Source organism: Periplaneta americana, chromosome 16 (assembly GCF_040183065.1).
Source record: "Periplaneta americana isolate PAMFEO1 chromosome 16, P.americana_PAMFEO1_priV1, whole genome shotgun sequence".
NCBI classification, from domain to species: Eukaryota; Metazoa; Arthropoda; class Insecta; order Blattodea; family Blattidae; genus Periplaneta; species Periplaneta americana.
In genome coordinates this window covers 164,430,043-164,455,604 of record NC_091132.1, presented here as the reverse complement: position 1 = coordinate 164,455,604, position 25,562 = coordinate 164,430,043, and the positions used below count along the sequence as shown (strand labels likewise).

Below are 25,562 nucleotides of genomic sequence, written 5' to 3'. Positions count from 1 at the left end.
TTCGATGTAATTTTTGATTGAAAACACAGGATAATGAAAAAAATAGAAAACCGAACCTTTTTTATAAATCCACAAGTGTTTAAGTATGGCATGCACCAGGGTGCGAATTCACGGTGGAGGGGGGATGGAGGAGATTCCCCCCATTGGAAAGTTATCCCCCTCTCTTAAATTCATATTAACATCCCTGCCAGGGATAACTACTATCCCCCTCACAAAATATAATTCTTTTATGTACTTTATAAAGTATAAAGTATGCAAAGAAAATAATATTAATGTATTATCATCACTGGCAAGCTCAAACAAGCTATAACTTAGGAATTACACATCTTATCTTAAGCCTGCTCATGGATATAATTATTATTATGATAAAGATGTAAGACGAGCAACTCAGTGCAACCAAGCGTTGAGCTGTATAGAATGAGGATAATAATAATTTTATGTGTGGTATTCTCCATCTAAGATTCTATCCCCCCTCATCAGAAATCTTAATTCGCACCCTGGCGTGCACTAATATTTATAACAAAAATAAAAATCCTAATTTTTCATGTTTTTTCCACATTCTCATATATTGTGTATCATAATAAGAGAACACAAATTTCAAAGGAATCATTATTTATTGAAAAATCTTAGGTCTCCTACAGAAACTTACATTCCTTGTTACGTTCAAACAATTTCGATATGTTCACCTCAGTGGTATGGCAGATATTCAATCTGTAATCACATTCCTACCAGATATCCAGTAGCATCTAGTCTAGACGGAAATGAACTGTATCATAGCTTTGATAATTGTTGCCATTGATACAATAGGCCATTGGTGGTATTTTCATGAACTGTCACAGATATCATCATATATATCGGAATTTTAAATTAGAATCACATACAAGGAAAGTTATAGATGTCGTAATGTAATATTACAACCTGGACATGATGAATGTGTGTGTGTGTTTTCTGTGTTTGTATCTTTTGTGACTGGTGTGTGTATTGTATATGTACATATGTGTGGTCTCTATTTCTATGTGTTATGAGTTATATGTTTTGTTTGTGTTATACGTGTGTTTGTATTGGTGTGTATGTTGTGTGTTTGTGTGTATTGTCTCTGTGTGCGTGCTTGCGATTGTGTGTGTATTAGTATTAGTATTATTTATTAATAGTTCAAAAGTACATAAACTTAATCTTAAAACTGATACATTCACAAATAATGATAATACACAATATTTACACAATTTAATAACAAATTTTCTATCATATAATTATTCAACTTATGTTGGTTTAACTTACACTTACTTCTGGTTTTAGTGCAAGTGTTCACCCTATCGCATTTATTTTACACAATCAAAACTTGTTTACATGCTAAGATTGAAATTCTCTCTCTCTTTTTTTTTTTTTTATTCTATATTAAACAAGTGTATATAAATCGTCCCTGCTGCTATATTCATCTAATTATCTTTTACCACAGTCATATTTATATTTAAATTTCAGTTCCTCGTTTACAGAATACTTAGCGATTTTGTGTGTACGCACGATAGTTTTGTTCAGCCATTGTGTAGCCATTAATGTCTATTTTTACATTACATATATTTTGCAAATCTTTCTTTCATGTATAGTGCCGTGTGAAGCTGAATTGAATAATTCCAAGGGGCCGGGTATCGAACCCGGGACCTTTGGCTGAGCGCGCGAGTGCTCTACCGACTGAGCTACCCAGTAACTCTACCTGGCCCCATCTCAGTTATTCCCTTTATGCTGAAAGCCAGATTTATATAATACACGTCACTGTTCGTTAACAGAAAACCACAAATTTTAGTCACACATAACTTGGTGTGCATTGAATGCTGTGTCTCTGGGGTCTTGTCAACCCACTTGAGGTGTATGGATATAAGAGTTGTCTTCATTTTCCTGCAGTAAATCCAAACACCACTCGCAAAATAACAACGTATGCCACTATTGTACTATCGATATATTCGCACATACGAATAGTACCTACATCAGGAAACCTACTGACACAGTATTATTGTCCACACTATGATTTGAATTAAAATTGCTGATATTTCAACCTAGGACTCTATTGTGAATTGTATTGTTTCTGCTGCTAAAGGAATGATGCTCCAGCTTTAAATTTGTTTATGGTAACAATACCTCTTTACGAGAAAAGAGATTGGCGAACAAAGTTTTGAATGAGGAGATACCTGACAGAATGAAGTGTTATGGATATTGCGTAAGGCTGCATGCATTATTATCTGTGTATTTAATTTGTAATTTATTGTCGTTTTAATTTATTTACTTCCTCTTTAATATTTCTTCTTGTCACAGAATCGAGAGGAATTATCTTCCTCACTTCTTGCACCTAACTTGCCTCACGTGTCCTCATTACATAGACTGAGCAGTGACCTCTAGATTGAGGTCGCAACAATTGACATTGTCATGCAGTTTGATGTTCCATGACTTCCTTTTGTACCAAATCCACGGACATTTTGTCCATACAAACTACAGAACCGAGTTTCCAGTCTCAAGTTTTGGAAAATTAAAGAAGCGCAGTGTAATGCACAAAAATGGAAAAATTACAATAGTTTTGAAGGAGGCAATGTTGTAACGTCTGGGCTCGTCATCCCCGGCCATCAATCGTTAGATAACGCGTGAATATTTCGTTGGGTGAGGAGGATGTTAACAACAAACCAAGCATATAACATTTACCTAGACTATTTCGTTTATATGACGTCATTCCTTTATCGACCAATGAAGTGCAATGGAATTTTGAATTCCAACCAATCACAGTCACACTTTGCGATAATTTTTGCAGCTAGATTTATCGCTATCAATTTATCGCATGGTCGTACTTTTGTTTAATCGTTGTCGCCAACTGTTTCCCCGTAAATTGATGATCATGAATACATTAAGATGCAACCACACGGTTAAACTTTTCTTTCAATTTTACAGATTACTATTTAATATTAATTAATATATTTACGCAATGAAGACGTTCAAAACGGCGCACCATGTAGACACAAAATCTTCATGCATCTTAATTTAACGTACGTTTTAAACTTGATTCTTTCAATATTCTTCCCAGATTGCATGCATACGTGATTGGAATATTGAACTGTGTAGATGCAGCTTTAGTTCCGTTACACACTACAGCGAGAATGCATTTGTCGAGCTATAAAAAATGCTTTCCTGTAGCACGTAGTAACGGTCGAAATAAGGCACAGCTGACACTGGTCCTGCTCACACAGGTAACCTAACCTTTATTGTAGCCTATAAAATACATCTTCATCGTCTAATTCCATGTCCATCGTAGGCTCTCTGAAAAAAATTATATTCCTTCATTCAGATTAGATAACTGCGTTTCAACAATTCTTCATTTAATTAATGTATTAATTAGGTTACTGTAATCATATTATAAAATTTTAAATTAAATCATGATTTCAGCAGATAATGAAAATGTATTTATGTTATAATAATAAGAGAAAAGTGCAGTACATGTAATTAACATTGTTAAACCTGTATTTCGCTTTTCGCAATTGGCATTACTGAATAATAACATCGAATTTCTTTATTGCAGTAATCGATATTCATCTATTTTAACTTCACGATGTCTGAATAGGTTAAGTATTCGTAAATATACAATTATTAACATTTTGTGATCGAATTTTAGGGATATATTATTTACATTTTTATTTTATTCACGAAATAGTCCTAATAAATGTCACTCGCTTCGCTCGTGGATTTATCGGCAGATCTCAGACCTCTCGTGACATTACTACAGATAATTTATTAAATAAATCTATATAATAACATGAATAAACTCTTAAAGGAAACATCAATAAGTATGTATAAAGTCAGAGAAAAATCTTATATATATATATTAGTAAAATGAATAACAATGAAGGAAAACGAGAGGATGATAACTATTAAATATGATAATATGGAGAAGCAGACCAAAAGAAATATATATCTGTAATTGCCCAATTCAAAAAATGATACGTGCATACTAAAGAGCAAGAAATGGTTCGGAAACGTCGTATAATGGAAAACGAAAATACTTCACTCGCAATCGCTATGACAAAAACCCCAAAGTTAACTGCAATTCACCAAGAAATAATGCATAAAGTGACAGTTAAATTACTAAAGTAATATACAAAAAATCTAGCCAATGTCTCAAATACAAACCAACCAGATTAAACTGGTCCATAAACTAACTGCCGCACAATTAGATACATAGAACCTCAAAACGGAGCAATTAATATAACATTAGCTCTGACATAAAGTTAGCGAATGAAAGTGAAGATGGATAAGAATAAATTTAAATACTCAGAAAACGAACTAATTAAATAAATCAAATAATTTGTAAATAAATAAGAAAATAATAATCCAATCTCACTAAATCTTTAGCCCAAATCACCCAGCTAAACTTAGTGGATGAAGATGTCCCAACACACGACGACCACTTCCGACCTCCCTTTGGCTGAATTCACGTCCCAAAGACCGCACTCGATGCGTTAGTCCCACATAGTGCCTCGTCTTGAGCCCAGTTCAGACTCTGCTCCCCTCAGGTACCTCTCACTGACTGGTTGCCTGCTCCAAGCTTCTCTCGACCTAGCCTGTCGCTCCAGAGCACGATGAGCAAAACCAGCCAACCAAGTAACGGAAAAATTGAAATGAACAGCAATGAGAATACAGAAAATTAACCAATAAACAAGCAGCTATAACTCAAACAATAATCTCGCTATCCACATAAATATAAAAGAAATTAGACAGAAAATGGAGTTTAAGAGAGAGACCTCTATTAGGAAAAAAAAAAAAAGGAAAGAGAAAGAAAACTAGGAATGGTGGATAAACAAAAGAAATCAATAAAAAAGAACAGGGTGCCAAGAAATAATCGGCACAATGTTGTAACGTCATTTAGTGGCAGTACCACACATTCCAACTTGAATCGTGAGAAAACACTGTAAATACAAACTGCAGTGGCTCAACATCTTTCCGTCTGTCTTATCGTCTTTGTTGTGATTATTATTTTCAGGAAGAGACAATACCAGCGGTCACTGGAGAAGAAGAGGGGGAGTTGGAATTAGTTGAAGGACAATCTGAAGTCTTGGCTGAGAGGTGAGTGTGTTGTGCATGCGATTAGTTTGTGCTTGATTTATCTGTTGCAGTTAAATGATAACGCAAAACATTAATGGATGAGTTTTACCACAATACATAAGAGGAAAGTATGATCTCCCATGCAGTATTCGAGTAGTACAACAAGCCTTCAGTAAATTTACTGACGGATCAGGTACATGCAGAGCTATGTACAGGGTGGGCAAAATAAACCTGGCCAGGACAAAGAATTATGTTATGATGCGGACACCTGACATTGCTCACCAAACACCAGTCTTGAGATTATGCAACGGCTCATGGGAATTTACTGACGCATAATGGCGCATGTTCTTTGAGTTAACATACCCTGACAGGCTGAACCTTTGCCGGAGGTTTTACCAAAACACGTCCAGTCTGAAACTCTTGCATAAACAGTTCCGCACACTTTTTTCATGAATTGTGTTTCGCATAACACTCGACAATGAACACGCGTTGTTTCATCGTGAGCGCCATTTTGTGTTGCATTCAAATGGGCACTAAACATGTCTGCTCCTCTCACTCACCCAAACGTAATGACACAGCGAAGCTTGGGACAAAGCATGCAGTAGATATGTATGCACGGACATATGACAGGAACCCATTGTTGCTTCGAAATCACAGTTTCCTGCATTGTCAGAGCAATTTCCGCGTTAGTCTTATACATATAAATTCATATATTCCATATTGTCGTTGATCCTGCAATAACTCCTATGAGAAAAATATACAATTTTTCAGTAGGAAGAAAAAACACATTTATTCATCCTATGGCAGCCGTACATAGGAGACTGTGAATTCTTACATTTTCGAAACAAGAAATATAATTACATATAGCAGATTTTATTATTTGGTGTATCACTATTTAAGTTATTTGTCCACACCTGTGGAGTAACGGTCAGCGCATCTGGCCACAAAACCAGTTGGTGCAGGTTCGAATCCCGGTCGGGACAAGTTACCTGGTTGAGGTTTTTTCCAGGGTTTTCCCTCAACCCAATACAAGCAAATGCTGGGTAACTTTCGGTGCTGGACCCCGGACTCATTTCACAGGCATTATCACCTACATTTCATTCAGACGCCAAATAACGTAGATGTTGATACAGCGTCGTAAAATAACCCAATAAAATTAAGTTATTTAATAGAGCAAAAATCAGAAAATCGATAAATATGTCACATAGGAGTTATTGCAGGAACAGCGACGATATATATTTTCTGCAGTCCAATTTTATTTTGTCCATCCCGTATATAACACAAGGATCGCAGTAAGTTATAATAAATATTTACTATAGTTAACATTGCTTTCTCTTTTTTGAGAAGCTTAATCCTAGCTCGTTTGCTTATGACGGAGGAGGAAGCGGCACATAAAATTGCATAACACTAATTTCAGTATGTCTTGGGAGCACGTGTTATTTAGAAAACATTTTTGAGAATACATCACTGAGATGTCATTACTCTTTATCATCATCATCATCATCTTAGAAATGCGGCATTTGTTTTATTATTTCTTTTCAAATACCGGCTACGTTCTGTGAACTCCTCACTGTTGTGTTTTTTTATGCATCACCCTTTTGACATGCATTTGTTTGCCTCATTTTAACCGTGACAACGCATTTTAGTTCTTTTAATTATTGAGATCATTGTATTGTGTTTGTGTTTTGTGAAGAATTTTAGATAAGGGCGCAAATAGCCATAGTAGCTGACGCGATCTTTTTAAACCCACTAACTCATCATCATGATGATCATCATATGCACTACAGCCCTGTTCAGGCCTCGGCCTCCTTAAGGATTTTCCTCCACGACCCCCTATTCCTTGCCACCATCCACCAGCTCTTGACTCCAAGCTTCCTTACATCTGCAATTATTCCATCCATCCAACGTAATTTGGGTCTCCCAACACTTCTTCTTCCTTCCGGTTTGTATTCCATGACTCGCATAGGGATTTCACTATTATCCAATCTGTATACATGTCCAGCCCAACGTAATCTTGCGACTTTTATGGCTGTAACACTGTCTGGATACCCATAAAGTTGGTACAGCTCATGAATGTACCTACTTCTCCATTCTCTCCCTTCGTTTATGGGTCCGTATATTTTGTGCAATATCTTCCTTTCAAACGAGCCCAATTTGTTGATGTCAGATTGAGACAGGGTCCAAGTTTCACATCCATACATTAACACTGGCCTCACCAATGTTTTGTATATTTTACATTTAGATTTAAAGGTAAGTAATTTGGGTTAAAAATGTTTTAGCAATCCATAGTAGCATTTATTCGCCATCAGTATTCTGCTATTTATCTCCTCCTTGATGTCATTGGTTTCTTTAACTAGGGAACCGTCCACACCCGTGGAGTAATGGCTAGCGCGTCTAGCCGTGAAACCAGGTGGCCCGCTTTCGATTTCCAGAGATTTTTTCCGGGATTTTCCCTCAACCCAATATGAGCAAATGCTAGGTAACTTTCGGTGCTGGATCCCGGACTCATTTCACTGACATTATCATCTTCATCTCATTCAGACGCTAAATAACCTAAGATGTTGATAAAGCGTCTTAAAATAACCTACTAAAATAAACAAGGGAACCAAGATACACAAAACTGCGAACTCTTTCAAATTTAAATTATCAACAAAAATATGTGTTACAGTGTCATTGGATTTTTTACTCTTCACAACCATATATTTTGTTTTTATCCTTATTGATTTAGGCCCATTTTATTTGCAGCAACTTTTAGTGCTGTAAAAGCCCTTTTTACATCTCCTTCTGTTCTACCAATGATTCCTGGTCGGGGCAAGTTACCTGGTTGAGGTTTTTTCCGGGGTTTTCCCTCAACCCAATATGAGCAAATGCTAGGTAACTTTCGGTGCTGGATCCCGGACTCATTTCACTGACATTATCACCTTCATCTCATTCACACGCTAAATAACCTTACATGTTGATAAAGCGTCGTAAAATAAACTACTCTACCAATGATACCTGTATCGTCCGCAAATGCTATTATCTGATTTGATCTGTAGAATATCATTCCTCTCGTTTGTATTTTCATATCCTTTATTACTTTCTCTAATACTATGTTAAATAGAACACATGACAGTGAATCCCACTGTCTCAGTCCATTCTTGATCTCCAATATCTCTGATAAATCAGACTGTATTTTGATCTGACACTGACTATTTTCCATAGTTGCTCTTACCAGTCGGTTTAGCTTATTAGGAAACCCAAATTGTTTCATTGCATTATGTCATTACTAGGGCCCGGATTTTTCGAAAATGCATATGCAAATGCATATTTTGAGGGTTAGTGCATGTTTCGGCATTTATTTAGTTTATGTATGATCAATTATGACATTTCTGAAGGAACTGTAAATCTAGTAATGAATTTGTATGTTGGACATCCCTTGGCACCACAATAGCCTTCCTATTTCAAGTGAAATGTTAACGGGACGATACTTCCAGTCACATAATACATGCAGGTAGATGGACATCGCAGACCTTTTTCACAGAAGGAATTTCTTACATTGCTTTCTCAATGCAGTATTACCTCAAAGTTTGTGTCGACAGGACCGCAGGTGTTCATCTGCTGACTTGTTTTTCATCTACTAATAGTTTATGCGGTGAACTGTTAGATTAAACTAAAAATGCCTAAAGATAAGTCCACTGAATCCTTTTTAATGGTCCACACCTGTGGAGTAACGGTCAGCGCGTCTGGCCGAGAACCAGGCTCTAATCCCAGTCGGGACAAGTTACCTGGTTGAGGTTTTTGCCGGGGTTTTCCCTCAACCCAATACAAGCAAATGCTGGGTAACTTTGGGTGCTGGACCCCGGACTCATTTCTTCGGCATTATCACCTTCATTTCATTCAAACGCTAAATAACCTATATGTTGATACAACGTCGTAAAATAACCCAATAAAATAAAAAAAATCCTTTTTAATGTAACACTGGATTTCAGGCATTAGCGACTGTTCAACTGACTGCGATGTAGTGTATTGTCAAGTATGTGAGAAGACTGTGAAGTGCGAGAAAAAGTTTTCACTAGAACAGCATTCGAAAACAACTACACATCTCTGGTCAAAACATAAGGGTAAGAACACGCAACAAGTACTTTTAACTCAGGCGAAATCATGGTCTGCAGATAGTACATTTTCCGCTGACCTTCGTAAAGCTTTTATATGCAGAACATACCGCTGCATAAATTAAATAATCCACATCTACGATCATTTCTTAAAAAATATTGTCTTAATCACAGGACACCGGATGAATCCACTCTTAGGAAAAATTATTTACTTTCGCTACATGCTTCTATTCCAGATTCAATATGGCCTGACATAGGAGGGAACTGCGTATGGATTTTGGTTGATGAATGAACAGTTTCGTGTGGCAGATACATAGCGAACTTCATAGTGGGTAAATTATGTCCAAAACAACCCAGCAAATCTCATTTACTTTCATGCAAAGTGTTGGAAAAAACCAACCACAGTACAGTTACAAGATTTGGTTAGTGCATATTGTTTTGTTTTTAGTGCATATTTGCATGCATATTTTAGGTATTTTCAGTGCATATATATCCGGGCCTTAGTCAATACTCTTGAGGCAAATAAAATGCAGACTGATGTATCTGCGAAAATTAGTGAGCATTTTTCCTCTAGGGGAAGGGTAAGGCGCATATATATGATTGTGCCATTTCTGAAATCTGTTTATTCTTTGAATATATATAGCTCTTGATCTTCCATAAATCAACTGACACGTCCAAAATGATTCCATCATTAATCAAGGCACTCAGCACCTGATTTTGCGTTCTTGCTTGTGTCATTCTTTTGAGCCGTGCCTCGCGAGACACTCCTCACTTTTATTAATACCACCTATTATTATGCTTAAAACTTAAAACTAACCCACCACTAATCTTCATTCCATTCACGGAGACTCCACATGTAAAGAAATACACGTGTCTGAATCCTATCATATTGGCTGCAGGTCACCTGGAACACAAAGTCAATTAGTTCCCAATCTGAAAGCACAACCCGTTACAATTTTCGAAGACTTATTAAGAAACATGCTGTTTTTCTGAGCATCAAAAGGGAGTACGATAAATTCAAATTCAAATTCAAATTTACTTACAATTTACAATTGAAATGAATACATATGAATAGATACCCGAAATGAGCATATGCTCGTGCTCGGGTATAGTCCAGTAGTCTACATAAATTTTACAGGGATCAAATAATAATGCTGATGATATAAATAATAGTAACAATAATAATAATAATAATAATAATAATAATAATAATAATAATAATAGAATAATAGTGACAGAAATGATACAAAGATTGTAATACAAAAAAATTCATTAATAATAATAATAATAATGATGATAATAATAATAATAATAATAATAATAATAATAGTGATAAAACAAAAATATTTACAATAATAAAATAAATACTAAGACGGATAAAATAAAATATAAAACCACTAGCGAGAGTTAACACAACTTAATAAGCATATTATAACCGGAAAAAATGACGAACTCGAAAATCAACAGAAAAGTTCGTCGTATCGCAGACGACAGCAACTGCTGTATTGAAATTGTGTTGTGCATTAATGGTAGTAGGGGGGAGCCGAAAGTCTACGTAGCTGCCGTTCTCTTCGAATCTTCTCGTACAATCATGGGAAGTTAATGCTGCAAAAACAAAATGTCTACAAGTCAAACTGTTCATTATTACCAAGATAAATACAAATAATACTGAAATATATTAATCTGGTTTCAGTTATAGATCTCCCTTTTTGTTCAAGAGGTATCATATCAAAATATTTTATGAAAGGCGGGGAAAATATAAATTTCAAGAACTCTCTAGTGACAAGAGATAGTGACAAGTACAATCAAGTGTATCTGTGGCGATGCTAAGAAATCATTTATTGGAGATATACACTGTTATTAATTAAGAAAATGATCTATTTATATTTATTACAATGTTTTATAGGTTACATGCATCAGATAAATACAATAAAAATTAGTACCATATAATGCTAGTAACACTTAAAAAAATAATAAAATTTATCAAATATCATACAAACATTTACACTTTATTTTTAAACTTAGGAATGAAAGTCAGATGTTCAAATTTATGTAACATCATCGCATATCAAACTCAATAACATTGCATAGTAATAATGTCTTTTCATCAAACTGCCTTCCGTATGGCGTAATAAAATTCATGTTTTAATTAGGCCTATCTATACAGAGATGGCTTCACTGTGCAGCAACATGTCTCGCTGTGTATATAGCTGTCCCCACTGTTACTGTTAAATTTTGATTTTGGCAGATAATGAAAATGTATTTATGTTATACTAATATGAGAAAAGTGCAGTACATATAATTAATATTGTTAGACCTGTATTTCGCAACTGGCATTACTGAATAATAACATCGAATTTCTTTATTGCAGTAATCGATATTCATCTACGAGTACTTCAACTTCACAATGTCTGAATAGGTTAAGTATTCGTTAATAAACAATTATCATTTTGTGATCGAATTTTAGGGATATATTATTTACATTTTTATTTTATTCACGAGATAGTCCTAATAAATGCCACTCGAGGTCTGAGATTTGCCGATAAATCCACGAGCACCTGGATTTATCGGCAAATCTCAGACCTCTCGTGACATTACTACAGATAATTGCATTTATATTGTACAATAAAACTTGAAATGCGTCGTGGCTGAGATAAAAGTGTTCTAAATTGATTTCCAGCGCCACAATCCCAGTGGTAAACGTGTGAATATTCGTTAGGAGTCCTTTGGAAGTGGCCATAGGAAACAGTCTATTGACCTGTAATTCTTTTTACGGTTCATCTTGTGTGAGTAGTGTTTTCATGTGACTCATAGACTGATGGTATATTTTTATTATAGTTTGGCAGACATCCATGATAGCAGTTTAGCAGCGCATCGCGAAGGATTTGCGACGGAAGAGCACACCGCTAATAATCAGCCTGCCAAGCATTCTGATTCGTCGGCAAGAAAGTTGCAGGATCGTGCAGGTGGGAAGCTATACCAATGCGATGCGTTGGGCGAGTGGTCTTCGAATTCGAGTAACCTGAAAAATCATCCATTCAAGGAAAGAGTCGAAACGTTTTTGAAATCCAAGTATAGTGCAATGAGTTCACGGCAAGGAAACTTGAAATACCGTGTATATATTTACACGCGTAACAAGGGATTCAAGTGCAATGTTTGTGGAAAGTTTTTTTCGCATAAGATTGCCCTAACCCGCCATTACCGTATTCATACTGGTGAGAAACCATTTCAGTGTGAGGAATGTGGAAGATGCTTCTCTCAAACCACTACTCTAAGACGGCATAAACGCTTGCACACTGGTGAGAAACCATGCAAATGTGATATCTGTGGAGCGAGCTTCCGTGATTCATGGTCACTAAAATATCATCAAAGTATGCATACTGGCGAGAAACAATTCAAATGCGAGATCTGTGGAATGAGTTTCAGGCATCCAACTTCGCTTAAATTACACCAGTGGAACCATACTGGCGATAAACCATTCAAATGTGAATTTTGTGGAAAAGGTTTCCCTTTCCAGAGTCCCTTAACCAGCCATGTTCGAATTCATACTGGTGAGAAACCTTTTAAGTGCGGTGTTTGTGAGAAAGTCTTCTCCACGAATGGTAGCCTAAAAGTACATGAACTCGTGCATTCTGGCGACAAACCTTTCCAATGCTCTACTTGCGGGAAGTGCTTCATATTGCCTAGTCACCTAAGATTGCATGAACGCCAGCATACTGCTGAGAAACCATTCAAATGCGAGGTTTGTGGGAAGTTGTTTTCTGATTCGGGTAGGTTAAAAGTTCACAAACGCCAGCATACCGGCGAGAAGCCATTCCAATGCGAATGTTGTGGAAAGTATTATTCTACTCGGAGTAATTTAAAGAGCCACATTTTCATTCATACAGGTGAGAAACCTTTCAAGTGCGAAATTTGTGGGAAATCCTTTTCTTCAAAGTCCCATGTAAAAAAACATCAACGCGTCCATACTGGTGAGAAACCATACACATGTGCTGCATGCGGAATGCATTTTTCGCAGGCTTGTTCCCTAAGAAAGCACGCAAGTCTCCATAGTGGTGACAAACCATTCAAATGTGAAGTCTGTGGAAAATGCTTTTCACAGTCCCGGTATGTAAAACAACACGTACGCCTACATACTGGTGAGAAACCATACAAATGTGAGATGTGTGGAAAGGCATTTTCCCAGCCTACTAGCTTAAAAGTTCATAAGCGCGGGCATACTGGTGAGAAACCATTCAAATGCCAGGTGTGTGGTAAATGCTACAGCGTTTCAAGTAACCTGACGATCCACCAGCGGATTCATACCGGTGAGAGACCTTACAAATGCGATGATTGTGGCAAATGCTTTTCTCAGAGGGAACACATAAAACTTCACGTCCTGCAACATATGAAGGACACACGACCAGAGTGGCCTAAGTCCGCCAGTGATAAGTTTGTGGATTAATATAATTTCGAATGAAGAAAACTTAGATTTATTCATTGCCATGACACAAAAAGTCCGTAACTCATTTGTTGCTGCACAGAGGGCAGCATTTCCTATGGAAGGTGAAGGTCATAAGCGTGATTCAGGAACTTTAATACTCAATATCGCAGAACTATTCGAGATTGACTCTCGTTGTGAAACCCTCAAATTACCGAGAAACCATTCAGGTCTCATGCTTATGGAAGTTTCTTTGAGTCCAGGACTTTAAAAGAATATAAACGCAAGCATATTGTAAACACATTATTCTGTTATTGTTTGTGCGGTAGGAATTTTTTGCACACGAACATCTTAAAAATGAATCCACGTCAGCTTCCTGGCGTGAAGCCAAATTTCGTTTGGGTGGATTGTTTTTCCCTCATTGTGTAAACGAAACAGTCATTATTTCCAGTGTTCTGGTGATAAACTATTTCACTGCGGTGTGTGTGAGAGCTTTAAAGTCATGGAAGTAAGTGTGTTAATGTGAAACTATATTCGTCCTCATAATAGAACTGCTTGAAATGTTAAACTGCAGCATACTGGTTTGAAGACATTTCTGTATTCTAGGTACAGAAATTGTTCGAAACATACTGGTAACTTTGAAACGGATGTTCTTCGTCGCTCTCTCTGTGAAATATTTCCGGTGCATGGACAATTCAGTATAAGCATGGCAGCAAACTTGCTGGAAGTTATGGAAGTGAAAGTTTTCCTAAAAGCTCTGTCCCATCACCCGGGACATTGTAGTCCTTAGAGATTTGCTGTATGTACGTAACGACCTGGTTAGTTTATAATTAATTAGGCTATCAATAAATTAAAGAATATTCTAGGGAATTCATAAAGTTCTTATGAGCTTTCGGCACGATTAAGTAGTTTTGCTGTGTGATTGTATGGTGTAATCGTTTATAGGTATAAGAGTAAAAAACTTACGGTGAATAAAATTTAAATATTCACCTTAGTATAGCTATGAATTAAAAAAAAAAAAACTTTAAACTTTACTGAATATTGATGCCAGGACAATAAATTTGGGCGGAAATGGCGGCATAAGTGTCTAGTGTTATCATGAATGTAATACATTTTCAAATTTCATTCATTAATCCAATAATGTAATCCTGTTTTTATCGATATACTCCGCTAAGATCAAAGACGGGCATGGAGTATTTTACAGAAATAGTAACGAACATTTTTCCTTAATCGGTGTCCAAATACTTTTAATGTTACGAATACCGGAGACATGGTACGCAATTTTTAGATTACTTTTGTTGGTACGCACTTTTTAGATTACTTTATTGTTTTGAAGATATAAGTTAATACTTTGAGAACCACTCTAATTATTAATTATAGTCGGTTCACTGTATTTTTGGGGCTGATGTTAAGAATAAGGAATTGTGTTTTTCCACAATAGTGATCTTTGTGTTTAGTGTCGAGTTACTGAATTTGTTAATTTTTGTCAATACTGAATTATAATAAGTAGGCTTAGGATCCGGGACACTTCAGCAACCAGAGTACGCACAACTTGACTATAGAGTTCCTTGAACATACGAGTAGTAAAAAAACATATGGCCGGTTTCACCAACCTTCGTTATCATTATAATGTCTCGTTAAATAATTTAATGACACGTTAGTCAGTTTTTTGTGTTTCACCATGTATCATTATTGCTAACGCATGCTTAAATTCATCGTTAATTTATTAGGACCTATTCGTCGCGTTAAAACAGTAACGATGCGTTAAGAAGTCAACAACATGGGGGACGTAATTATTCGATGATTAAGTTCTTTATTTAGAACTTCAACATAACGACGAACTTATATGTTGTAATAACACTCGGAATAATCATTTTGAAGATTTAAGTGATAAAGAATTCCACGAAAGCTACATATTAAGGAAATAAGTAGTAAGAATGGTTCTAGAAGAAACTGAATACCGGTATACTGTATAGGTTAGAATACGACAGATAGAAATCACCCACTTAACGCCCCTTCAACAGATTCTTCTCGTTGTAAAATAACGTTGCGGGAAGTTTTGAAATAGTAATTGATGATATAAACGGGGTATCAAAAGCTGTATTGTCTAGATATGTGAATAAATTATCAGACGTACCATCAACATTACAATAGTCATTATTTCTATAGGCCTAATAAGCTTATAGCTAAATTTTATGTTGTCATAGACAACATAGATTGTGTACATGTTCCAATCGTATATCCTGGCAGTAATATATCCAAAAGATTCTGCAATAGAAGATCCTGTTTTTCATTCAATATTCAAACAATTCCATAGGCCTATGTAAAGCTCCGCGTAGAAAAATTGTGGCTAAACTAGCGCTGAGGTAGTTTCCTTCGTACTCTTATACACCTTGCACATACGAATCTGTGACAGGTTACGTTTGATTAGTTTAGGTTTTTGTTATGCCTTGCATAAATGATCAACTGCATTACCACAAAAAAATCCCTTATAAGTTCAACGATTTTCACTTCTACCTCAGAACTACCTCAGCTCTAGTTTATTGAAATTGTAATAGGTTAGAATACGACAGATAGGAATCACCCACTTAACACCTCTCCAACAGATTCTTCTCGGTTTAAGATAATGTTACGGTCTACACGGATAGCACAACATTCCAAAGGAGGATGCCTTTTAAATGAAAAGGGTGCAAAGAGATTTTCTTTTAGGAGACAATGGATACCCCTTAAAATCCAATTTAATGACACCTCTCCTGAATCCTGCCACACAAGCATGGCAAAATTGTTACAGGGTACTAATAAATCTGCATGAAATACAGTGGAAAAGTAGTATGCAATATATGGAAGAGGCGATTTCCCGTCCAAAATTTAGGCCTAATATAACTGCTTAGAATGCTTTGTATAGAATTAATGTTGCATCAATTTTTAAGCTGTCGACCTTGTAGTCCGCTAAATTTTCTCAGATTTCCTTTAGAAGCTACAATTTAACTGCTCTACATTCCTATTACTTACATTTGGAAGCAGCTGTCTTTTTTTTTTAATTGCGGTATGACAACATACTGTATTTAGGAAGATGTTCTTAAAATTACTGCCTCTTACCCGTTTGCCTATGATTGTTTCCTCATGCCAAACAAAGTCAGCCATGATCATATGTAACCAATGAAATTCGCGATTTCGAAGCCATGGTCGTATGAAAAACAAAACATGCAAGATACAAGTACAAAATCCACTCGTTAGTAAACGCCTGTTAATTTTAAAGATACGAGGCTTGGTGAAACAGTCAACTTTTAAAGATTCCGTTAAAATTAAACGATCCATTTGCTGACAAGTCGTTTGTGCTGATTTAAAGAAGCTTGGTGAAACCGGCCAATAATGTGAATTTAAACAACGACGTCAATGTGCAGCGTTATATTCTACTGTTAATAGACTAATAGTGCAATCTCGTGACGGTGGAAAATGAAGTAGGATACATTACCTCACAAGTTTTCATGTCCCTCGACGACGTTGAAGGTGTTAGCGTTACAATGAAAAACGATGTACATACTGTTCACTATAAATTGAAATTGCACTTTAATGGTCTGAATTCGTTTCGTAGGGAGAGATGGAAGAATACTGTACCTCTGATCACAAATCTAATTGTACACCAAAGCATAGGTAAACAAAACTCAGTGCGCCATCTCACTCCATCTATACTTTGTTACACTGTAACTTGACTTCATTCTTAAGTTGTCTCGGATACTAAGCCTGATAATAAGCTACATCTCCTTCATGTTTTCATTTCTTTTATTTCTGTTGCTAATGAGTTGCATATTCATATTTTGTAACTGCCGCTCATGTGAATAATTATAAGTTAAATTGTTCGTATCCACATATGTAAATATGGTGTTTTAATGAGCATTTTTGTTCTGTGTACTTTCCCATGAGTCGTAGGAAATAAATAAAAATAAATACTTATTGTAACATTAATAAAATAAATAGCTATATAGACCTTATTCTAATATTTTTAGAAGAGCGTGAGATTTACGAACTTCCGTGGAATATACGGCACGAGAAATATTTTAAATAATAATACTTACTTACTTACTTGCTTTTAAGGAACCCGGAGGTTCATTGCCGCCCTCACATAAGGCCGCCATTGGTCCCTATCCTGAGCAAGATTAATCCAGTCTCTACCATCATATCCCAACCCCCTCAAATCCATTTTTATATTCCCAACTATCACTCTATATGCATTTCTGGATTCGCCCATACGTGCTACATGCCCTGCCCATCTCAAACGTCTAGATTTAATGTTCCTAATTATGTCATGTGATGAATACAATGCGTGCAGTTCTGTGTTTTGTAACTTTGTTCATTCTCCTGTAACTTCATCCCTCGTAGCCCCAAATATTTTTCTAAGCACCTTATTCTCAAACACCCTTAACCAATGTTCCTCTCAAAGTGAGATTCCAAGTTTCACAACCATAAAGAACACCCGGTAATATAATTGTTTTATACATTCTTAAATGTTAATAATAATAATATCATTATTATTATGTTATATAATAATAATAATAATAATAATAATTATTATTATTATTATTATTATTATTATTATTATTATTATTATTATTATTATTATTATTGGTGGTGGTGGTAATAGTAGGAAATCTTTCATTGTTCCGTAACTAAGAGAAGAAGTACTTTTAATCAGTCATTAAAACATTAAATGGACAGCTAACTTAAAAAGCAATCATATCACCAAAAGAATACAAAAGGTCTAGGAACTTAAAATTGCCTTTAATGAAACAATGGTAAGTGTTTATAATCTATACATACCGTACCACATACCACATACCTAACACAGTATCCACCAATGTGAACAATGCTTTCGAGGTTCGATCATAACTTAAATAAAGAAAGCAAAAATCGTTCCACCAATTGACTGTTAGTGTTTATAAGTCTTATAATCTAGGAGCACCGAGAATTTTGTGTCATATCTGTAGTGTCGTCAGTCTCAACTGAAAAAAGTCACAACCGGTTATTTCAGTTTTAACATAATCATTAATGTAATTATAAATACACTCAATTATTTCATTTTGTATAGTTTTTTAATCTTCGGTAAAAACAGATTTATTTTTAACATAATGTCGGATGTGTAATGGACTCGAAATTAAAAGTGACAGAAATTCTTTAAAATTAGCTCTATTTGATGAAGATGAACTTTCATCATGTCCGCGAAATGCTACTTCTTGTCTCGTCAAAAATAAGACTGCATTAATTACTACACGCAGCTCTCATCTGTTCCACCTGACATTTTCGTTGTACCGGGCTATATAAAGGCGTGAATTTTCTTTGAGAGCGTCAGAAATAGTATAGAATAATAGAGCTATTTTTTATTTTTATTTACATTAATTAAATATTGCCACATATGTAACTTACAATAATATTTTATGTTGCATAATTCATGTAAATCATTGTCAGGCACTGGGGGACATTTCAAGCTTCAAAATGACACCAATATCTTCTTGGTATCACCATGTTTGGCAGAGATATCATGTTTGAAAGAATTAAATATACTAAAATTACTATTTACAGGAAATGAGCCACAAATTTTCGGAGCCCAAAAGACTCCATTATCATATGTCACCCCTTAAGCAGCTTCATGTCGGTCCAGTTACAGCTTCTTTCTGCCTCTCAAATACTTCCGCCTTGTTTTAACTTCAGGTGTTGAATGTTTTTTTTGGCATTTTTGTCCCTATTTCCAATGATGCAACAAGTCCTGCGATGGTGTTTGACCCAGGGTTTATGCCCATCATCCTCAGAATTGTAATTTCTACTTTTGGACTCATATTAAAATGACGTATAACATCATTGACACACAAATTTACAGTTTTATGACTAACAGTAAATGATTATAAATTACTTCATCATGTTAAAAAGTTTTTTCAATCTAATGATCATGCCCAGAGCGCTATGAATCTATTTCTGGACTAGAAAGAAGTTTATTTTACATGCAATGCTTTATGAGGGGATTGACTGCTACGAAGATCACTCCAAAAGTAAGTGTCCGTGGCTGATGACGCAGCATTTTGGAAAATGTGACTTATCTGAAAAACCATAAGGCATAAATAAAAAATTCTTACATCAAATTAAAGAGGAGAAAAATCTCTATTAAAATAGTTATATTTTGAAAATTCTAATTTTTCATCATTTTTTGCGTTTTGTAGGTGTACATATACCTCAAGAGCAATGTTGGGTAACTCGAGCCTGGACTCATTTCACTAGCATTATCACCTTTATCTGAATAAGACGCTGAATAACCATAGTAGTTGATAAAACGTCATAAAACAACCAACTAAAAGAATCAATATGTCAGAAACTGACGGTCACGAAGTAGTTCCAAATTGTGGCGAGAGTGTTTTCTGTGACAATAGTAGTGAATCTGAACAATCAACAACTCGGAAAAGAAAATTAATGACCGAATTAAGTGAGAAAACAGAGAGACAGAAAATAAAGATTTTTAAGGAAAAGGTATGTTGGCATGAGAAAAAATGGTATAAATTCAATAATGGAAATGCTACAAATCACAGCACATGCAAATGAACTGATTATATATTTTCTTGCTTAAATATTCACGTATTGTACTTAAATCCATTTGACACTTATGTTAATGGGCTGAAACAAGTAATTTCGTCATCATACTTGAAAATCCACATTAACCATGCGATATAATAATCATTAGATTAATAAACATTAGCTTGCCCACAGATCAATTTACACTTTTCTATTTTAAAGCATTTATAAATAATTAATATTCGTATAATAATAATAATAATAATAATAATAATAATAATAATAATAATAATAATAATAATAATAATAATAATAATATAATACTGTATATGTTATTTTAGAGATGGGTCTGTATTATCCAGTAACGTTAAGAATGAATGTCCAGCAATATTGTATTAGCTACTAATCGGACAGCTAATATTTTGTGTAGGTATTATTGGGATATTAGCAGCCCTAGCATTTTACATGGCATTCCAATAATAGGCCTACAGAATCAAATAGAATGAAATTATTTTGTAGGGTTATGTGTGTTTAGCTTGATTATTTTTTGACAAGAAATATTTACTATTATACATAGCATTCCAATAATGATTAAGGATTAAAGGCCAATGACGTTAGCGATAAAAAGAAGTCTATTTACAACCCATGTATCAGTGACTTCAGTGAGAGATACAAAATGAATATTAATACGTGGGAAGTGAAAGGACTTCTTTTTGGCGCTAGGGGAACTTCATTTAAGTTAACCAAAACCAATCTCCTTTCTCTTAAATTTTTTAGTGAGGACATTAACAAAATTTGTTTAATGGTATTGAGAGATTCATCCATTTTACACAATCACTTGTATAATACTATGTAATATTTTTTTTTTTACTTCATTTCGTTACTCTTCAATGTACTTTCATCTCATGTTTCTCCGAAATCAAATTATATTTTATTTTTAAATTTATCATTGTTCCGCATTCTCTCCGCAATCATATTGTATTTTTTAATTTAACCTCTGCTTTGTATTCTGGAACCTAGTGGTCAACCGTAGATTTCGGCCAGATGTCCCAAATTGTGGAATTTGTTGCAAACCAGAATAAGTTGTTTTTATTGCACACTTTTCCTCTACAAAAAGTAGTTATTATATTTACAATTACAATGTAATCTAAACAACATTAGGCCTAACTCTTTTTCTTATTTATTTCGGTAACTTTCTTCTGGTCGCGGCCCTGTAAAGCCCGTGTGGATTGAGTCGTATAAATGAACCTAAAAGGGAGAGCTTAAATTAAGGCAAAGAAAGAAAGAAAGAAAGAAAGAAAGAAAGAAAGAAATTTTTTTGGCATGTATTCTGCCTAAAGTAAACGGTTGTGAAATAGTTTCCAAAAATAGAACCTAATTTTTAACATGTAAGAGAAGTCACACGTATGGCCGGTTTTTCCAAGTTTTGTTAGAAAACTTAACGACTGTTAAACTCTAAACAGTTTGTTAATTAATAAAATTGTATGTTTTCAACAGTGGCGGCTCGTGAACTTGTGGATTGGGGGAGCTGCAGTAGATTTTGTTATATACAAACTTCACTTCGATATATCATTACTAATAAGTATAGGACAAAAATAAATGCAGTACATGTAGCCTATCTTTATAACCTTTACTCCATGCAGTATTAGCAGTAAAATAATGGAAAAATTACCTGTGAACATTCATTTCTTGTAAGTGAAGTCCATCCTTCTGTTCTTGCGGTTTATGAAGTCCTCCATTACTTTTTCATTGAAGTCTATTGTCGTCTCAACAAGTTTCCTTTCAATTGTCAACATAACGAGTGTCGACAGACGATCCTCGGACATTGTGCTACGTAAAAATGTCTTAATTCTTTTCAGTGTGGAAAAGCATCTCAACTTCCGTCGTAGTCATAGGGGTTGTTAGAACAATTTTGAAGAGAGAAAACACTTCACTTAGGGAGTTTTCGAGTCCACTATCTATCAGGATCTGATACAGTTTCTTCAGCACACTAGATTCTTCATGAAACTCTCTCCCGTCATACAATACGACCAATTCTGTTCGCAAACGTTCCTTCTTTAACATTGGATATGCTGCTGCTGTGTTTTCTAACTCCTTCTCCGGTAATTCTTTGCAGTAAAGAGCGAAACGGTTGGTCTGCAAGAGTTTAGCGGCTGCAAGGTGTGCGGTGAAATCAAATCTTTCTCTGGCTTGGACACAAATCGTATCGCAAATTTCTTTTGCAGCTATGGCCATAGTCTTAGCATCGGTTTTCCTTCTTTTGACAGAAGTATGTTCTTCATCACAAGATTCACCGCACCACTCGCTCCTGATTCTGGATATGACCTCATAAAAATATTCCACAGCTCTATTGATATCGGCTGATGTAGCATTTCGATTTAGAAGCTGATCGTAAAGAACATCTACATGAGGCATCACTCGATGAAAAAACGACAGCCAAAACAAAAAAAAATTCGTCTTCTAGTGCCCGTAAATGACCTGTTGCTTGTTGATAGGTTGCGCGATTTTTTACTTTCTGTAATTCTTGAAAACACTCTTTAAGCGGCTCCAAGTTTTCATGGACAGTGTTCACAATTCTACAGTTGAAATTCCACTTAGTTGCAGAGGCTTGTGGAAGTTTTCGAGAACATACTTTATCAAGTACAGAAGTGCGCTGTGGTGATCTAGAGAAAAAGGCAGAAATTCCAGAAAGGTCACTGAAAAATATCCGAACCTGGAGTTTTGGGATGCTACCTGCTGCATTATTAAATTTAGCTGATGGGCATAGCAATGAACGAAGTGAGAATTTGGATAAATTTCTTTTACAATTGCTTGGACCCCGTTTTTACCCCCACTCATTACGGCCGCTCCGTCATATGCTTGGGCTATTAGTTTCTCGTTGTGTCCCTTTAAGCGCCTGTCTTAACTGTTCTAATAGGAAAGAAGATAAACTGTTAGCGTCTTGAGATGACGGATTTGTAAACACCCAAAACCCTTCTTGCACCGTACCGTTATGTTCATACCGAAAAGCCAAAACTTCCTGAGTCTGTTGGGAGACGTCTGTGGTATCATCTGCCATGATCGCTAAGAAACTAGCACCATCGATTTCAGTCTGAATTTCAGATCGGCAGATACTCAACATGCAATCTAACAGTTCGTTTTGAATTATTTTAGAATTGCCTTTAAAGACAGTGGCTTGTTCCAAATGATTTTTGAGAGGTTCGTTTAGATTACACGCGAACTGTAGCAACCCACGAAATACACCAGGGTTCTTCGAATCTTTTTTTCATCGTGTCCCCTAAGGGGAAGTTCATATTGGCCACAGAATGTTATACAGTCAATAATTTTTGAAAGAATTTCACGATTTTTCCTCACTTCTTGATTATGTTTGAGAATGTTTGTTCTGTACGCTTCACTTAGTTGCGCAGCAATATTAGTTCTGCCTAACATAGCCAATGAAACAACATTTTTCAAGTAAGACTGCGAAGATTCGTGCTTTTTAATTTTTAGGGCCAAATGTCCTAAATCTGTCACACCACTCCTAGTCCATGCAGCATCACCACCGAAGAGGAGGCAAGGAAAACAAAATACAGCATTTTTTTGTTCACATCCACACAACCACAAATGCTTAGCGTAAATTTCACTGTTAAACTTCCTTGCGTATGCACTATTTCGGCTAGACGAAGCTTGAGTAAGATTTAAGTCGGGTAACGGACGACCCTTTAATTTCACTTCAATCTTCTCCACAAAGGAAAGTTGAGAAAAATTAATATTCTGCAATTCGCACACACTCATGCTTGCACATTTGCACTGGTTAAGTTACGGTACTAAGATGTCACACCGAAGCAACACTCGGATATACTGATGGTCAATAATTTTCTAAAATCGTAAAGAGGTCTCTTTCGTATTTTACATGCTATATCAAAAGGACTCTACTCGCGTAATCACTTTGAGTTAAGGAGGCTGGATATATAATAATAAGGCAAAAGAGGATATTAATTTCGTTATATTAACTCGATAAGATTCTACAACAATAACTATGTGAAGAGAAAATAAAAATTTTGTCATTAAGTTTCAAGAGAATAGAGAATCCAGTTGATGTAGCATTACAATAGCGGTGTGGGAGAAGAGGAAAGATCCCTTGTGGCCTGGCTCTGCAAGGCCCTGCAGCAAGATATGGGTTTTAAACAGCGGCAGTTCCCCTCTTTTTCCCTTCACCTCTCTTCCCCCTGACCATGCAAGACACACTCTCTATGAGCTTTCCCACCCTGCAGATCCCAGGACGACTTTGAATGCAGTGTCAATTCCAATACAGTCGACGCGCAAAAATATTATGCATCAGATAATAGTACATATTCCCGGCCAGATGAAATATAAAGCAATTTACTTAAGAAAAGCTATACAAATTATTCTACAAATTAAAATTAAAATTATTTTTAATTTCTTGACAAAGCAGGGAGTGCTGCAGCTCCGCAGCTCTTATGGGTTTTCAACACCATTCTGGTTTAACAGATTGTTAACAGTTTGTTAATTTTAAATGTAGGATTTCGGGTAGTTAACTCGTTTAATAGTTAGTTAAATATGGCCGATGTCTCTACAGCTGTTACAACAGAAGTTGCGAAATTAATATTTTGTGTCTCTCTGTAGGGAATGTTTGGCATATGACTGGTAATATAACATTTAAAAAATACTTTGGACTGTTTAAATACATCAGTGTTATTTTATTTCTTTCGTATTTCGTATCCATAATAGCAATGAGGAAATATAACCTTACTTTGTAATTATTATTCAGCACGTCACCTACAACTTTCATTTGTCAACTGTTTGTTTATGGAGCGTGGCCTACTATAACAGGTTGTCATTTTATGCAAGTTTCATTACTCACTCTATAATATAGAATTTAAAGATTAATTTTAGCCAATCAAAAATTGTCTTACATGTGTAGCATCATTACCAACTGCTGTTGAATAGTTAAAATAGTGCTAACAGACGTTATAGTTAAGTGTTGGTTATCTTATGTTGAACAAATGGAAAATACATTAACAGAGCGTTAAAAATAAACAGACTGTTAATTTAACATTCGTTAAGCAAAATTAAACATTACTTGGACAAACTGGCCATTAAACTTACATATTAACAGGGCAAGTTTCTTTAAATAGGTTTCGATATTTTATCAGTGGATATGAAATTTTTAAGAGGAAATTGTGACATCATTTTTTGAAGTTTTCGTAAGATTTTCTCATTGATTTACGTGCAGTTCACGAATGAGGTATAGTGAAGCTAGATGGCATCTGAGCGCAAGGTTAAATTTCAACGGCAAGAGCAGAATCGCCAGATTACGATTTCACTGTATTTTTTAACTGGCTTTCTTGGTCACGGCAGACTTGTTCGTAATGAAAACTGTTCATACTCTGGAATGGTGTCTTCTTCATAGTGTA

General features: G+C 35.5%; 2 protein-coding genes across 3 annotated transcripts in view; both read left to right on the top strand.

The window, feature by feature from the left end:
• The window catches only part of LOC138691749 (zinc finger protein 678-like), a 36,427-nt gene extending 18,398 nt beyond the window's left edge, over positions 1-18,029 (top strand). The window contains exons 4-5 of the mRNA XM_069814086.1: positions 5,015-5,097; positions 12,009-18,029. Of these exons, the coding sequence (XP_069670187.1) occupies positions 5,015-5,097; positions 12,009-13,614 (1,689 nt within the window). The 3' untranslated portion in view covers positions 13,615-18,029. The remainder of the gene's footprint in view (positions 1-5,014; positions 5,098-12,008) is intronic.
• Positions 18,030-25,534: 7,505 nt separating this feature from the next.
• LOC138691746 (zinc finger protein 729-like) overlaps positions 25,535-25,562 on the top strand; it is a 50,395-nt gene continuing 50,367 nt past the window's right edge. For both annotated transcript variants that reach the window (XM_069814071.1, XM_069814078.1), the window contains exon 1: positions 25,535-25,559. The gene's annotated coding sequence lies outside the window, so the exon portion shown is untranslated. The remainder of the gene's footprint in view (positions 25,560-25,562) is intronic.